Below are 18,307 nucleotides of genomic sequence, written 5' to 3' on the forward strand. Positions count from 1 at the left end.
GTTTTAAAGAAAAGGTTTGTATGGACAGTTGATTTTTTTCTATCTGTGTTGTTTAATTTCAATGAGCAATGCGGAAAGAGAAGCGGAAGTTGCGGCAAGTGAGCCACCAAGCATTTTTTTTAGTAAAAATTCAATAAGATGACCAAGTGAGTAAACCGAATGTGCCAAAATATGGGTTACCGAAATTCATGAATAAAATAAATGAATTTTATTATCTATTTCCTTCTGATCAATACGTTTAATCGTATTCCCGTAATATTTCAACCAGTTCAAATAAGCTCTCAAAACACAAAAAAAATAAAATACCAAAAAACTGTTGATCAAGTTGAGACCAAAAGACCTCGACTTATGATCTATATGTCGAGCTATTGATCTATAAAAAAATCTAAAAATTACTGTTCACAGCCACGTGATCTCAATTTTTGGTTGAAATTAGCATCCCGAACGATCCGACAAGGGATTGAATGGCAGATAATGCTCCGGATTTTTATCATAACTAGTACACAGTGAATCAGCATGGTGTGTATTGTGTTGCGGGTTAGGTCCCAAAAGAGGTGAACAAGTGCTAGCATAGATAGCAATCAGCAGTTAGATCTGTAACCGAAAGAAGCGCTTTGGCGACACGAAGTTTCATCAATAACACACATCAATTACTGGAAGGTGCAATGAAGCAAATCTTAAGACCATTTAAGGAGTTAAGTTTTGGTCGTCTCGTAGCTATTTTTAACACCCAAAAGAGGGGGAAATTATGAAACTCATTAACCACCTATAGTAATGAAACACCTGATCTGATTTTCCTTTTATACATAATCATCGATTATTTTATCCAGATGATCGTCTTGCCTCAGCACACGAAAAAATCAATTTATTACCTTTTTAAACCTTTTTTAAAAACCAATGCGGCCGTTCTACAGGGATAAAAAACCTTTTTTAATTTTATTAATTTGAAATTTAATTTAATTTTTAATTTTAATTTTTCTGGAATCATTCATCCAGTTCAAAAAACTTAAAAAAAAGGGTAAATTGGAAATGATCACTAATTCAATTTTAAGTACAGTTTTTTAGTAAGTTTTAGTTCGAATTCCAACGAGGCACACTTGCCAATTTCCGCTAAACTATCCAACGAACGATTTGAACCTGTGTCACGCTGATTGCATATAATCAGGCGTTCTTTGAATAGATCAAATAGCAGGCGTTTGGATTGCATACTTTTGGCTATGTCCAGGGCTATGCATTAAATATCACGATCACGCTTATTTATATCATTTTAAGCCATTTTTCAAACAATTCATCATCTGATACGCTTTAAAGCTTTGATAATAAGTACAGTAAGTAAGTAATAATAAATATAAGACATAAAAGAACATTTTTCTCAAATAATGAAACGGAAAACACAAACATTGATCTTTGCTACTAAACTTAAAATCAAAATACTTACTCAAAATGCTACCAAACGTTCAACTAAACCAACTACAAAACAAAAGAAAAAGAAAACAAACTATATGGAATAAAAAACCCATTTATTTTGTATGAATAAATGTTTTTTTCTAATAATAAATTCATTCAGCTTTCGGGGAGAAGAATACAAAACCATAAGCGAAGAGAGAGAAAAAGGCCACATTTCTCTACCAAAAACACACAAATACCATCGAAAGACAATAGGAATAGAAATGAAAACTCAAAACACGTGCTCTGCTTCCTCCAAATCGAGTTATACCGTTTCGTTGTTCTTGTGTTGCATTTCTTGACGTATAAGTAAGTACTCTAAGCTCTTTATTTATTGGATTTCTCTCAGCGGTTTTACCTTTTTTCTTCCGTTATTTTTTCATTTATAATAAACATATCATAATACATCGAAATAAACAAGATATTTGCTCTGTGTGTAAGTGTGTGTTTTACTTTTCTTGCTTTTCTTTTGTATGCGCACACTTTAAGGATTGTGTGGCACTTTCGCTCTTTCTTTCCCGTTTTCCTTGTGTGTTTTTCTTCTTTTGCAGCATCGAGGGAGCAACGGGAAGATCCATACAGCACTCCTAAAGACAAAACCAATGTGTGTACACGTGCGCACCCGGCATTCGGTACCCAAAGCTTCCGAAAAAAAAAACTAATTATGATTGTATTCTTATTCTCTCTTCTCTTTGTACAAACGGAAACGGCGATAACAATCCTCAAAACCTACTCTCCGCATAAGCGTCGGAACAAGGGCCGGAAGAACAGCGCCACCGTTTGCGCTTCTCTACTTGTTGCGTAATCGGAAACAACGCGCGCACATGCGCGTATTAACAGCAACGATTGATCGTCGTTATTGCGTAGTGTACAATCCGGTCCGATGTTGGATGTGTCCGTGTTTGTGGTACTGATGTTGATGGCAATGGTTCCCCTCCAGAAGGTACCGTGTGGACCACGTTCCTCCCCTCTGCATTTAGCGTTGATGTTAAGCTCGCCAGCTTTCTTGATGGCTTCATCCCTGCACGATAACCGACGGCATCCAACATGATGACGATGATGATGATGATGCTACTGCCATCGGTAATCGTGCGAAAGAGAGGAAGAAGCCTAGCATCCGGTAGGGATGGCTTATTCCTTGAGAATAAGCTCGACGAAGGCGGTGTCGAGATCGTCTCCGATTTCCCTGTACTTCTCCTTCTCCATGACGAGTTCGTCTGCACATGGAAGTGGCAGGATGATATAGAGTGGATCGATGGTATAGAGAAACAGAACGGAAAATTCATAACGTAAGAATCATTTTTAAAAAATCATCTGATTACTAGCGTGATCGTGTGTTGTTGATCTCTTCTTGCTGTTGGATATGATGGAGCGCAAAGGCGATACACAACAGCAGCAACAGCAGCAGCAGCGGGTTGCTTTCTCTATTTGCGATCACACGTGTCACTCATTTGGCGTGTTTACGAGTTAATAGCGTGGCCGGTTACTTGGGAAAAGCTTTTCAAACGTTATGTAGTAGCAGCAGTAGTGGTAGTGGTAGTAGTAGCGGCAACAGTCTCCTAGGAAGGTGTTTCTTCACCCGCAATTGCGCTTAGTTCGATACAGTTTACTTTATCGATTTATTGGTATTGATTTATAGTAAAAAAAAAAACGAGACATAACACACGCACATCGCACATCGCATGGCAAAATATGGCACTGGGAAGGTAGGGTATGAAAAGAAGAGTAAAAAAGGATTCTTTTTTTTTTGCTAGCAAAAGCAGTTGAAAGAGCGACAAGCGCAGCAGAAGGTGGTTCAGATAAAAATAGGTGCGAAGGATACGATCGGGGGGGAAGGGCTTTACGATGCTGGTGCTTCCGCTTCGGGTGCTGGTGCGTCCGCTGGTGGAGCTTCCGGTGCTGCTTCCGCTGCAGGAGCGGCTTCACCTTCCGCCGGAGCAGCCGCTTCTGGGGCCGGTGCTGCATCAGCAGCCGGTGCGGCGGCAGCCGCATCACCTTCGGCCGCTGGTGGTGCTGCTGCTGCTTCTGTCGGTGCTTCCACCGGTGCCGGTGCTGCCACTTCCTTCGCTGGGGACGACTTGGGCGTGGTACCGGTCGACGAGCGCACGTACGGCACCTCAGCCGCCTCTGGCGGGAAGTGCTTGCGCAGCTCGAACGGGCTCGGTGTGCGGGCCTTGGTTGGGCCGGCCGGTGCACCTTCTCCCGCGGCCGCTTCACCCTCGACACCGGCCGCCGCAGCTGCCTCCTCCTTCGGTGCTGGCGGTGGTGGTGGTGGCGTCGGCAACTTCGGCGGTGGCGGCGGAGTCTTCGGTTTCGGGCGACGCTCCGTCCAGATCGGATCGATACCGGGGATGAGATCGACGAAGGCAAAGTCAAGATCGTCTCCGATTTCGGCGTACCGCAGCTTCTCGACGATCAGCTCATCTGAGCAGCGAGTGAGTTGCAGTTTTTTTTATTTGTGCAGGGGGGATTTGAGCGAGCATTTAAGAAGCAAGAAGGCACACACACCCGCGTACGAGTGGGCATAAGTGAAGCAAATAAAGAGAAAAATAAAAGCAGACAAGTAATGTAAGCGAACAGGCGCAAAATAATAAAACAAAGCCACATAAAACAATGAAATAAAACAACAAAAACGCAATACAAAGGAGCGGATAACACACACGGGAACAAACACGTGAGTTGTGAGGGGTTTTTTTTCTCGATTTACGATAAAATAATATATTATAAACACTCAAATACAATAAACGGGGGTTTTTCTCTCGCTTTTCGTTTTTGTCCCACATTCGGACCTCTACGTTCGACTTGGTGTATCATATGATGTGGGTTGTTATTCGCGTGTGTTTTTCTTGTTGTTGTTTGAGGAAAGAAGTGTAATCGCTGTGTGTGTTTTGTGTATTCGTAAGTGTTGATTATTTTTTGTTTTCTTTTTTTCCCGGGGAACGATTAATGCACACACAGACACACGCACATTATTCTTCCGTTCGTTCCCGTCCGGGTAAGCTTATCTTCATTTATCTAAACTAGCATTGAATGTATGTAGAAAATTGAAACTCCTAAAGGCACGGTTTTTTAAGCGGTCTTTTGCTGGCATTCGCGAGTGCACGTGCACGTGCGCATTCACTTTCAATATCCTGCCGCTTCCGGATTATCGGCTGATCGCAAGATCCGTTCTTAAGATGTTGATCAAAACATTTTTGCACTCTTATACCTTCTCTCTACTAAAAACGTTCCTTTGTGAAGGGGGAAAACCAGGGAATCCAGACATCTAATAAAATTCTATCTTTTTTGGGCTTTACTTTCGCTATCGGCGAAACCACCTGAACGGGCAGATGCATTCCAAACATGCAAGACCCTGCCTAAGACGTTGTGCCGGTGTTGGTGTTGGTACTTTATTAATTCTACTGTTAACTTCCGCGATTGCGTCCTGCTTGCCCTGTGCACGTGGCGCAACGGATGACGGTTCGCGCTCGGATACGGACGGAGAACGTCGTGCACGGGGGGCTGCTAAAAACAATAACATTTTGAAACAAAAGCGATAAAGGAGAACAATCATCAAAACGTAACGTAGGAAGAAATTAAATCTTCATGAACAACAAAGGATGATTCGTGTTATACGCCCTCAACAAAAGTGACGCGGAAATGGAATACTTTTTTTCCTTTCAACTGCTTTTCAAACAAAAACTTTCAAAACTAACTCTTTATTTCCGGAATGCGCCATCGTTGGAATGTTGGTTTTTTGTGTCTGTTTTTGTGTTTAAATGGGATGTATTAAAATTCAAAATAAAAGCTAAAGGCTGCAGAAATCTTACGCGCAGTAATAAGGGAAGATCGCCTTCAGAAAAGGGGCGTAACTTGTCACCGAAAAATTATGTCTTTTATAAATCCCGCTTGTCTTTCTGATCTACACAACGCCACAACGTTGGTCTGCTCTATAGCTAACAAAAAAAACCAAGCAAATCATTCTCTAAAATGCGAATAAAAGAAAACTTAAAACACGACACGGCACGGTAGCAGTGTGGGCGTCTCTCGCTTCTCTCTCTGACTTATTGTTATGTTATGCAAAAAAGCTTACTATCTTCCGTCTAGTTTTTTTTTATAATTGCATTCTCATAAAAATGGATGTATGTGGTTCAAAAAAACGAAATCCGTTAAACATGCGCCACACTTCCTTTTTCTCGATTGATATGTTTTAATGACACTCTTCTGTTCTCTCCTGCTCACCTCCTGATGATACGTAGTTTCGTTTTCTAATCGGCCCCTCTACAATTCTTCTGTGTCCTCTTCCCTATGCTTATTAAATCCGGCACGGTGACCGACTTTAAATCTTAAATGAATCGCGGGGAAAATGAATTGGTAGTATATCTATATTGCGTCGTGCACACGCGTACACAACAAAGGCGTGTTTTCTTATGTGCGGTGGTCAAATTATTTCGTGCGTCGAATGTGTTATGTGGATTTGCTTTTTTTCTTCCTCTGTGTGATGGATTTTGGCAATAAACGATAACCGTATATCTCGGTGCGCGCACACACAACACGCATTTTGCAGTTTTCCGCGGCTTGCCAATCATAATAATAATACATTTGTTTATCCCTCCCCTCCGCATCTAATCGCGGCACAAATTTCTTCACAACTTTCTTCCCTATTCTCGACTCTCTCTCTCTCTCTTTACCAACATAAAACGCTACGGCCACTTCTTAACAAGGATATATGGGGTTTGCGCACGCGGTCTTTTTGGAGTGATCCGCCATCCAATCATCATCGCATCCTTACTTGCGCGGGGCAGCCCAACACAATTGGCCCAACATTTACATGTTCTGGATGTCGTGCAAAGTCGCTTCCATCTCCTCCTGGAGCATTTTGTTTCTGGCACGCTCGACCGTCAAATCGTCTGGTTTTTGAATGTGTGTGTTTCCGCATGTTCCCACATGAGTTTTTTTTTGTGTGTATATGTTGTTCATATGTTGAATGTTGTCAGGAAGTTGGCATGAAGATCGTTGGACGACGTTTGGTGTTTGGTGGGCCGTCGATTAATACGTTTATTGGCGCATATGTGAGAACACCAGGCAACAACACATTCAGGTAAGGGCATATGCAACAATTTTCGGCAATATTGGATTAGCAGAGGCATGGCACACATCGCATTCAAACAAACGGGAAGGTTAAGGAAAACACCAAAAATAAAAAAGAAAAAAATGGAAAACAAAAATCAAATACGTTAAATAATAAACAATAAAGAGAACTAGCATTTAAACATGACTCTAGAAAATAAAATTCTTTCAAAAGGTAAGGGCTTCTATATTAAAATAGTAATAAATGTCTTGTGACAGTAATAAATAATAAAGTTATAAAAAAACAACTAAACAGCTTTTAATAGCAAAACAACAAACGTAACAAATATGTCCGAATTATAATATTATATTAAAAAATATTAATTTTAAGGATATATCCTCTCATATTACTAGTGGTTAATAATGAACTTTTTTGTTTTTGTACAATTAAATAACAAAAAAAAACAACAACAAAACTCTTCAGCAATCTTATTTAGTCTTTTCTTTGCCAAACATTTAGCGATATTAATACAGAATTGCAGCTCATCCTCAGTGTGTGCTTGAGGATGATCATGCGAGAGATCAAGTATGAAATGACACAGCTCCTCGGTTAGGAACTTCAAATACTGGAAGGAATGATTGTAACGAAAGGCACAAACGTATCGGAAACACGGACACACTTACCTTCGAGTCTGTCGACTTCCTTCTGCAACTTCTGAACGGAACGTTCAGCGAATTCAGCACGGGCCTCAGCCTATACGTCCGGATCCATTCGCGAGCGATTGATCGCAGATTGATGCGCAAGATTGAAGAAGAAAGGAAAATTATATTAGCATTGATTGTTCACGTGTGATGCATCCTTAAAAGAAAAGCATCAACATCGTGCAACGGGCGCCGGCTGAATGTGTGGATCTTCAGGTTTATCCATTGCCCAAGAAGGATCACATTCAACCGTGCCTCCGTTTGGCGCCTACTAAACTAAGCAAATCAACTAATTCTAATAAATATTAGCATGCATTACATCTACATAACAACTCCTCTAGCCTTTCTCCGGCCTTTTTTATAATTTTCCCTTAAATTCTTGTTCTTTTGCCTGAGTAAACCTCGTTGGAATTAGTATACAGCAGAGAGGGATTCGGTTAATGTTTTCTCTCCTCTCTCTCTATCTCTCTCTACCTAGGCGGCGGAACAGCGCGCAAACGTTTTGGGCAAATAAAAAGCTTGTTATGTCGTTGGTTATTTGAGCAGAAACGAAGCTACGGGGGCACTTTTTGCAAAGTTGGATCCCGCAAGCTGGATAACAACAACACAACACAATAACACACACACAGTTCATATAACACGGATACACAAGTTGAGTTAGGTAACGGAAAAACCACCCCCTTACCTCACCGGTGCGCGCGCGCATATTTTTCTTTGTCGTTATGTTGAAAGTTAACGGGCAGAGACGCTGAAGTTCACTACCATCTACTATCAGCTAAACCCCCTATGCAGTCCTATACTACGCCACAACCCACCACACTACACTACGATCACCAAGCGAGAAGTAACGTCAATTCCCATCTCTTTTCCCTTGCTTTTGTCGTAATCATCGTCAACGGTGGAAAGACACGCTTTACTGTACGGTGTATAACAAACTGACCAAGACCAGGAGGTTAATAAGGACAGCTTAAGGAAGAATAATCGTGGATATACACCTTGCCTTGCGATGGGGAAGAATTGATTAAAAAGCGAAACCTTCTGCCCTTTTTTTAACGCACTGTTGTAAGTCAAGATTCTTCGCACAAGAAGATCCTCGTGAAAAGCATCAGAGCAGGCTCAGATCAGAACGAGATCGTGGGGGATACAAGGTGTAAATGGAAAAGCGAACCGAACCAGTTAAGGGCATCATATCTTAAAGATATATAACGTCAAAGATACGTCACGAGCGGGAGAACGAGATCTCGCGACCGGAACGCGGACGCAGACAGCACTTACGTTGGTCAGCTTGTCGTTCAGCTGATGGATCTTGTCCTCAACGGAATCACGAGAAGCCATTGCCTATTGATAGGTTGGGTACAGCGTGTATCACCATTTTACATCGATTTGGAATGAGAAGTAGAATTAGATGAGACAGAGAAAGAGAGAGAGGAAGGAACACGAACACGGTACTGGTTGAGTTGAGCGGGGGTCGTTGAAGTTTTGTGGTCATCAGTCAGTTGAAAACGGGGTTTACACATTCGCACTACACGGGGTGTTAGGGTAGTTCGGTCCTTTGTTTTTGCTAGAGTTGAAGAAAGCGCACGACGATTTTCTTTTCTTGGAGGATGAATTGGGTGGTCTTCGAAACAGAAGGAAATGGGACTAGAAACACGGGGACAATAGATGGGGAAAATCGACACGTGGGACAAACACGGATGCGCGGGCGGCCACACACACGCACACACGTACATTCGCACGCACACAAACAGAGGCAGAGACAAAATACAGATGCATACATGTCACGGCTAAAGCGCGGCGTGTGTAGGATGAGTTGCTTTCCTTGCAGCAGCAGTTAGGCATATTTAACCTTTCTCGCTGATGATAACAAAAAAAAAACAATAACATAACACAGTTTGTGCGAATGTGTGTGCTTGTGTATGACCAATGTGTAGGGAAAGGGAAAATTTAATGAAACAAAAAAGAAAATGCTTGCCATGCAGAACCGCACCGCACTGACCATGGGAGAGCATTTTTGTCTACAAGTCGGAAGGGAAGGACGAATTCCTTCGCCAAGGAAAGACAAAAGGAAAAGTGATGACATTTACTAGGACGGATAAGTACATGGAGGTCAGTTTTGCTAGTTAGTATGCAAGGCCTCCATAAGAATGCCACTCGTGTGTTTGTTTGTGATTATTTAGTCTTAAGGCGATTTGAATATCAATATGGCGCAACATACACGACCGGTGGACATGGACACAGAGACAAAGGATTCGGGACGAAGACACGGACAGTGGGAATCAACGGAACGAGCAACACTCACAGCGAGAAAGGGCAGAGTTGGAGCAGCAGCATAACTCAAGGGAAGATACAGAGAGACAAACCCTCAGTGCTAAAACACTGAGAGCACACAACTACTACGGGGTCGTGTTGTGACACGGCATCAGCAATAAAGGGGTGGAGGGATATAAACGAAACAATAGAGAGCAAGGCAGTAACAGATCCTGACGCTGACTAACCACTAATACAAAAGTGCGGTGTGGATTTTCAAATAAATAAATATACTTTTATAGTTTGCGTGTGCCCATTAACCCAATCCCGTCTAATCAAGAGACAAATACTAGAAACGCTACACCTACTGCGAAATGTACGTTTCATTTCCGGTTCCTGTACCTCCTTTAGACGTTGATCCAACACCCTCACTTGGCCACCGTACGATTCCTCTCGTTGCGTTGCCTGTACGCGCGCCATCGTATCGTTGTTCATACAGCAACAGCAGCAGCAGCAGCACACCGGTCGATTGTTGTGTTTAAGGGTTCAAGGGACATTTGGCGTGTCCATGAATCCATCACGATTCATCATCAACAACGGTACCACACACGCACACACGCACACACGGTCAGTTACATTTAAACCAGGCACACCAAACACGTTCCAACAGTAAACGGAAGGATCACCGATCGATCGAGGATCAAGTTTGCGTTTACATATGGGAGAGTAGTGTTGGGTGTGTGTGTGTGTGTTTGTGCGGATGGTTATCACATCGTCGGTTATCGATTTTGTTCGATTTTTGTACATCATTTGGGCGATGTCGTTGTTGTTGATGCAGGCAGGTTAATCGATTTTTTTTTCGCATGGTTTATTTTAGATGGGTTAGTAGTAGTAGTGGTAGCAGTTGATCGATACCGAACAGAGATGAACACGTCGGGTATGAGGAAAAGTAGATGAAAGTAATAAAATTGTATTTATTAGAAAAAAAAAGTTAGAATATTTTAATCTCGTACGAATATTCAGCATACTACTCCTCTCAACGTATCCAATGCAGGTTTGTGTCTTCGGAACACTATCAAAAGTGTATCTGCAGCTAGTGATTGCATAAATTTAGGCGTAATAAAGCCAAAAACACAAACCAGCAAACGGATCGAGCAGAGTAGAGTATACTGAATCACTAAGGAAAGTGCCTCTATTGTGGCGGCACCTTTCAAACATGATCGTATTCGCCTGTTAGAAGGAAAATTTATTAAAGTCTTCTTTAATAGAAACTGTATAAAGGGAAAGAGAACATGATTGAAGGGGGGGAATAAAATCACTCGCACACTTACAACAATAAAAACGCATAGAACAAGAAAAGTGGTTAATAAAAGTGATCCTCTTTCAGCAGTTTTCTCGAAGAGGACGAAGAAAATCTCTTTAAAAAAAAGCAAAACACCACAACACAACAACATTCACGCGCGGCACAACAACAACACACACGGTTGCACGGGGGTTGCATTAAGGACGAAAGTAAACTAGAAAACTAGGCAACCACAATTGCAGTACCTCCTTTAGACGGGTGGTGAGGGTCTTGATCTGGTTCTTGTACTCTTCCTCGCGTTGGTTAGCCTACGCGCAAGTCATCGGTGTTTGGTAGTGCATACATTGTTCGTGCCGAGAGGGCAATGAGGACACACCACAAATTGCCATTTTCAAAGTTGATGTACATCCGAAAAAAAAACCATTTATCGTTTGTACAGATCGAGTGACAAACCGAATAGCAACACGGCATATGTTGTTGGAGCAAGAGTTGGGCATACAGTGTAGGGGGTGAGAGAAAGCGATTGGGTTTATAATATTTGAAACGAAAAATTAGAAATAATATCGATTTGGACGAGTTTAAACCGCGGTAAAAGTGTAATTTGCGAATGTGGTAAACCAAATTTGCGTTCAATGTTCGCCGGTAAGGATTGTAAGGGTTGTTTGGTTGCAGAGGACACGAAAGTGTTAATCGAGACGCGTCTGGAGTTAGCTAAACCTTCCCATCAGAAGGAGAGAGAGAGATCGGTCAACAGAATCGAAACGATTAAACTCTTTCATCAATCAAACAACCGATACATCCTCCCGCGTCCGGTCTTTCTCATGTCTTGTGTGTAAGGGGATGGGAATATACCCATCGGTGCGTAGTTGGCTGGTTCTTGCAGCTGAAAACATGCTTACCTTTTCTTCCGAGACTTCCAGCGACTTCAGGTTGTTACCGACCACGCGCAGCTCTTCCTCAAGCTCCACGATCTTGCTGCAAGTTGGGTGTACGAATTGGGTCCCGAAGAAAATGGAAGACGGGGAGAGAAAAAATGCAATTAATACGATTTCTTATAAAATGCTTCACAAAATAAGGCTTGAACAATATATTATAAAACAACCAATGCGATTATATTATTATTATCAAACAAGCACCTCTCTACCAGTTCTGCAAATTCCACCCAAATGTTCTCCATAACAGAGAGAGAGAGAGGGAGATAGTTCAAGCCACAAAACAAGCATACAAACCTTTCGTTCATCTCGACCTTCTCCTCCGAGCGTTCGAGGTCCTGTTCCATGAGTACCAGCTTTCTGGCCACCTGGTCCAGTTCGGCCACCAGTGCGTCGGGTGTGGTGGCAGCATCGCCAAGGGTTAGGACCGCAGTGGGCATTTTGTTATCGGAAGCACAAAACAAACAGCGCACACACACGCACAACAGCAAAAACAAACGGAAACAGAAAGACGACGTGTGCCCAGGAGAGCCGACACGGCCAACCGTTGCCGTGATCGTCGTCGTTTTGCCGATGATCCGCAGGAAACCCAATCGTCGGGATGTTTTTTTTTTTTTGTTGTTCGTTAAAGCCGAGTAGTGAGGGGTTAATCGCAAAACACGACACACGCATTTTGCACAACAAACAAGCAGAGCACGCACAGCCACAGCGATCGTGTGTGTCCCGCGCCATCATTGTGTGCGCAGCCAGGGGGTGAGAGGTAAAAGTAGACAAGAAAAAGGGGTTGAGGTTAGTATATCACATCGGTGTAGGTCATGGCAGTCTTTCGACGTGCGTTGTGAAGGTGAAGAGAAACGATGCCACAAACATCGTGCGGGCTTAGAAGAGGCAAACGCGCTCGAGCCGTGTATCTGTGAAGGACACACACCACTGGTACGTGTAGAGCACACTCACAATAAGCTGAAGGATAACGCTATAGCGTTTGCAGTAAAGGATGTTTCGGTGGTTGTCGTGTTGGCCTCTTCTTTTGTCAAGCCGATCAAGCGTTAACTTTACCTTCACAATCACACGCACGAACTGATCAAGTGGGGCGATAATATTAGTAATGTATGATGATTTATTATTGGTTGATCAAGCATGATGGTATCGCAGGGAGCATGAGTTGGATGGGACTTTCGGGCAATGTTTGGGATGAGAAATATATATTTGTAAAATGAAAAATCGTTCGTATTCCAGCGCAAAACCTAGCACACCATCATTCGGGGACATCCCGATTACAGATGTTGACCCTGATGACTAAGTGTAGGAGCAAATTAAAAGCCAAACAACACACAACACAAACATCAACTTCAAACAGATTAGTGAACAATTGTAACTCCGGTAAAACAACCTTTACAATTCGGTCAACTTAATGAGAGAAAATAGCAGCAGTTGCATCCGGGATCCGGGATCGAGCTACGAAATATGGACAGCCCCAATTAACAGCCTCCCACCTTTCACTCAACAATAAACGTGATTTACTTGACCTCGTCTTCGAGATGACCGCCTGTTGATTTTACTGTTCGGTTATGGGGCATAATTTTCTCCCCGAGGGCGCAAGCACACACACACACACACTAATTTTGTAATAAAATCTAGCCCATAAACGGATTTCCAACCGGGAACGGCGGGGGATGTGCTGTGGAGGTGCGCAACCATGTGCGATCATCGATCCAGACCGGATCCAACCGACCGAAGGGCTTTTCACAACTAGAACACACCGGGCGGACACGGACACACATCCTCTCCTACCTTTTTTTTCCACTCCCTCGCAGGTTTTGGGTGAAGAAACAGTAGCAGCAATGTGTTAATAATGCAATTGTAGTCTTAGCAGTACACACTCGGACACAAAAAAAAAAACAGACACACACACGAACACCGAGGAGGAAATGGGGGCAAAGTACGTACGCTTCACCGGCTTCGGCGCGCTCTTCAGCACGCTCAAGATCGGCCTCAACCATGGCCAATTTACGGGCGACCTACACACAAACACAACCACATCGGGAAGCAGACGGACATCCGGATCAATCGAAACGGTGGACGCGATGTTGCAGCAGCAGGAACAGTAGCAGTACGCGACGCGAGGAGTGAAGAGAACGAGAGGTCTTAGTATGATCATATTTAAAGTGGACATAGCTACACAGATTCCATGCAATGCAACAAATGCATTTAAACCGGTCTCGAAAGCGGCACAGAACACGAACTGCAAGACGGGCGTGTATCTGGAGAGGTTAGTTGGCGGAACACAAAACTCCTGTGTTAGGGATTTGGACGTTTGATACCTTCTTCTAGGCATCTTTTCTAAACTAAAACGAATTACGAAAATAACAAACAATCACACACATTTTTTAACACATCTTTTTAAGTTTAATATATTTTTTAATGAAAATTCGAATAAACGAATGCAATGCTGGCTAGCAATGTGTTGCTCATCATACATTAGACGATCCTTTTCTTCTTATAATTAAGTAAATTAGAATTATCTCTTTCGTTCGCCTTCATTCTATTTTGTGTTTGTTCCAATGTCCTTTTGGAGATCTTTTCGATCAACAATTATATCCATCGACAAGCTTGGCTACGCTCGTCAAGGTTTAAGTGTACTGTGGGAAGATGTTATATATTTATTACGAGAAAATAGTAAAATTTGCACCACCAATATTGTAGCATAAAATTTTGCATTATTTTTACATTTAAAAAATGTAAATTCTTCTGTTCTTCTGATAGTCTTAGAAATGGTAGTTTCTTTTGATTGTATGCTATCACTATCCAATAGCATTCTTTTATTGTATTAAAGAAAAGCTAGTGTGGCAATAGTATCATTTTAAAATAAATGCTATATTATCCTTCCTCTTGGCTTAACGTCCTCTAAGGTCACACCGGCCATCTAATGGCTTACTAGACTCTCCGATACCATGTAGTTGGATAGTCTGTCCTCACTACGGGGAGAAGGTCCACATGGAATTTGAACCTCGGTCCTGCCGTTTGACATTGCACCTTGCAAACCTTGCAATAAATTCTTCATCTTTTTGGCTTAGTCTACTAGGCCACGCCGGCCATCGAATGGCTTAATAGGCCTCAGTACGGGAGAACGGTCCAGATGGGATTTGAACCCAGATCCTACTATCGCAAAAGATTGTATTATGTAAAATATAAATATCGCTTCATATAAGGCGAACACATAAATTATGTTTCCGTCGAAGAAGCTATAATTTCTTCGTACTAAAGTGTTGATATACAGCATTACGGCCAGGCCGTTCTATTGCAAAAAAGGAGTCGATCTACATCAGATTACAAGAAATACTATTTAGTTATTCATTTATTTCAATTTTTTTTGCTTAGCTTTTGGTACTAAAATCAATACATATTAGACTAAACATCTTTAATTTAGCCAAAAAAGGGTGTAATCAATCGAGCGATGCCGTTTTATTTAATGTTTTCTTGCTATTTTGTTAGTGCTACAGCCTCGAGAGGCCTGCAATTTCTGGCTTTTCAAACTTGATTTTACCCAGAGCTATGCACGAAAGAAACGGTTCGGATGGGATTTGACACACGGGTCCTGCCGTTAAATTCAAAATAATATTTATACAAACACCACTCCGCTTCAGGCGAAAAGAGTTGAATATCAAAACAAACCAAACATTGTGTTGGCTAACACAAAATGTCTTATCTTGGCTTTTACAAAATCATACAACCGCTAAATTACAAAATTACAATACTTCTTCTTGGCTTTACATTCTAGGTAAAACCGGCCATCGAATGCCTTACTAGACTTGCTGATACCACGTAATTGAAAGGTAAATTATTACCCGGCCGATCTTGATTAGAAATTGATCACTTTGACTCCTTACAGCAGAATATTTATTCATACTAAAGGAGGATACAATTCACGCAACAAATTGTGCGCTAAATTACCAATACTAATGGTTCTTGATCGTTTCTACGAATATTTTGGAAACAAATTCTCGTTCATTTATGTGTTGTGACGCGAAGGGAGGTTATAAAACCTAAAAGAAAGTTCAACAATCGTTTTGAAATTTATTATTTCATCAATCAATCAAAATCTATTGCATTTGAAACTCATCATCGGCTATTAAATCCCAACCAGACCATTTCACCTTAGCAAGGAATTCACTATCTGACCAAGTGACAAGCAGCTGACCATAAACGAGTCTTAATGGTAAGCTAGCGTGATCTAGCAGAAAAAACTGTTCACAAGAACAATTCCATTCTCATTCCCCTTAAGCTAGTATTCTAAATAACGATCAAACAATGTTAAATTTAAGTAATTTTTTATATAAAATGAAACATTCTTTCGGACAAAAAATTGGAACATTGGAAACAGAAAACAGCATGAAGGCAAACGGTGCGAGTACACTCTGTAAACAGTTCTTGAAAATAACTTCACAAAACAGTACGGTAAGATTGCTTTATTACTTCTTCACAATACACAGGCGGGCCTTGTAGTACAACACGCACACGCATTTGGTTGCAGTACTTTAGTATGTGGGCCGAGATGAATAAACACGTCGCTTCATTGCTTCAATTTTTAAAATATTATATATTTTCTGCTGTACGATGTGTGTTTAGATATATATATGCAGATATAGCGCCGTCGTCGTATTTTATTAATAGTTTTTATAATTCCTTTACTAAGCAGCCCTTTGACTTTCGGGGCGCTTGCTCACCATTTTCGATTCGATCGCACGATTTTCGTTGGTTACTATCTGTGTGCATAAACATAAGATGGGGCTGAAAGGTCCCATGCGTCGTTTGGAGTATATTATTCACAAACAAAACATCAAATATTCGCTTTTCCTACAACAACTGCATGAATTATTTTGCTGTGGCTCGTATTTATCAAACAGCTTATTCCTCTCCTTGGTAGATTCTAATTGGTTTCATTCGATATTCATTTATTCTCCAAGTCTGCGCACCGTTCTCCTCCGATCGGCATAGAAAATTGTTTTTCTTGGTTCATTTTTTATTATTGCTTTTATGATGCTTGATTTTCCCATTTTTTGAGCTGCCATTTCAGTTTTCCCGATGGACGGACCACACATTTTTATTTAAAAGAAAGAACAAAACTCATATTGATGTTGTGATTAACTGTAATTCAAAGTACTTTCTTCGTGGTTGATATTGTGAAAATATTGTTCGCAAATTGACCGGGAATTATCTATTTCGTTTGCTGTTTTGCTTGCTATAAATGTGTACGCTACTCGCTAAAAAAAACAAAACACAAATTGATTATAACGGTTACGGTTACAAAATCTATTAACAAGAAAAGAAAAGGAGCTGCCCTTTCGGTTCGCTACGTCGCATACGTTTAGTCCTACAAAAAAAAAGCACCGATTGTGTTAAATATGATTGGCTTTTATCACGGCCACAACAGGAAAGGCACATCTATGCGTTCTGCTGGTTTAGCTTCTTCCTATCGTTCCTTTCGCTTTCCTTTACGCACCCTTTCGTCGTTCACATTTAAACCTTAACTTTCTTTGCACGCGGGTAGCCCGCCGTCTGACGAGCAACAACATTTAACCACACTACAGCATTGCATTGCATCGTTTCGTTTATTGTCGAGCTGACCTCTGCCTCGGGGATGAACGGGTGGTGGTGGTGTGATTTTACACCATATTCCTTCCACCCATCAACCGCCCGAAAAGGGAAACAATTCACAGCAGACCTGAGGGGGTGGGGCTGTGGTGTGGCGCACAATTTTCTCCACCGCTCAGCGAAATAAACGCACCGGGGCCATCGTTTGTTGTTAGTTTAGCATACAAAGAAAAGTTGATCATCATCACGGGGTTTTCTGTTTTGCAGCGTGGTTGGTTTTCTTCAGTTTTTTAATGTTTTAAGCAATGTTTAGCAATGTAGGAAGTGCCAGACAAACGGGTGGCCTGAATAAATACGCATTCGAGCGGATTCCACTGCGAAACGGTGAACACATTTCTAGCTGTGAACCACACCATTTCTCTGTCAACAAAACGGTTGGCAATTTGCACCCAAAGACTATGGGTGAAAAGAGATCTCGTGAGTGATCGTAGATATGAAAGAAAAAAACTTTTGGAACGTCTCACCAAATCCAGACAATGTGAAAAGTGGTCTTAAGAAACAACCAAGCCATTAAAAGCCACTGGCACACGCCATCAGAACACTGAATCCATTAACAAAAAGACATTTTCATGCTCGTCTTAGCACCCACCATCATCAAATTGCTTTTTGAAAAAAGGTTAAAAATGGACGTTCGTCAATTTTTGGCAAGATTTGGGCCGGGATGATAAAATTCGTCCGAGAAAACATTTTGTTTGGCAAAATATATTTGTTTTTTCTCCCGGTAGTAGCGTATCAGTAGCGATTTGGAACAAAACATGTGCTGTCCACTGTTTCAAAGTGTTCAAAAAAGGTACATGCGTGCAATCCTTGGCTTATGTATTTTGGCCTATTCAAACCAACAGGAAATAAAACCGCAGCAAAATTAAGCAAACCCTCGTGATGATTCAAACTCTCCAAAACTCTCTAACCCCGACACAAATCTTCAGAAAAACACTGAAATCTGATCGATTGGACCTAGCAGAGGATACCTTCTGGA

General features: G+C 41.6%; 1 protein-coding gene across 17 annotated transcripts in view; it reads right to left on the reverse strand.

The window, feature by feature from the left end:
* Positions 1-18,307, reverse strand: part of LOC126556984 (tropomyosin-2) — a 168,982-nt gene that overhangs the window by 128,440 nt on the left and 22,235 nt on the right. For 4 of the 17 annotated variants that reach the window (XM_050212579.1, XM_050212585.1, XM_050212590.1 and 1 more), the window contains 4 exons: positions 13,627-13,697; positions 11,647-11,722; positions 10,993-11,055; positions 7,180-7,249 (listed from right to left, as the gene is read on the reverse strand). In XM_050212579.1, the coding sequence (XP_050068536.1) occupies positions 7,180-7,249; positions 10,993-11,055; positions 11,647-11,722; positions 13,627-13,697 (280 nt within the window). Of the gene's footprint in view, positions 1-2,509; positions 2,664-3,274; positions 3,871-6,252; positions 6,336-7,179; positions 7,250-9,846; positions 9,910-10,992; positions 11,056-11,646; positions 11,723-11,976; positions 12,048-13,626; positions 13,698-18,307 lie in introns of those variants that run through there. The other 13 variants (XM_050212584.1, XM_050212587.1, XM_050212581.1 and 10 more) reach the window with 10 other exon arrangements.

This window comes from Anopheles maculipalpis, chromosome 2RL, assembly GCF_943734695.1.
Source record: "Anopheles maculipalpis chromosome 2RL, idAnoMacuDA_375_x, whole genome shotgun sequence".
Classification (NCBI taxonomy): Eukaryota; Metazoa; Arthropoda; class Insecta; order Diptera; family Culicidae; genus Anopheles; species Anopheles maculipalpis.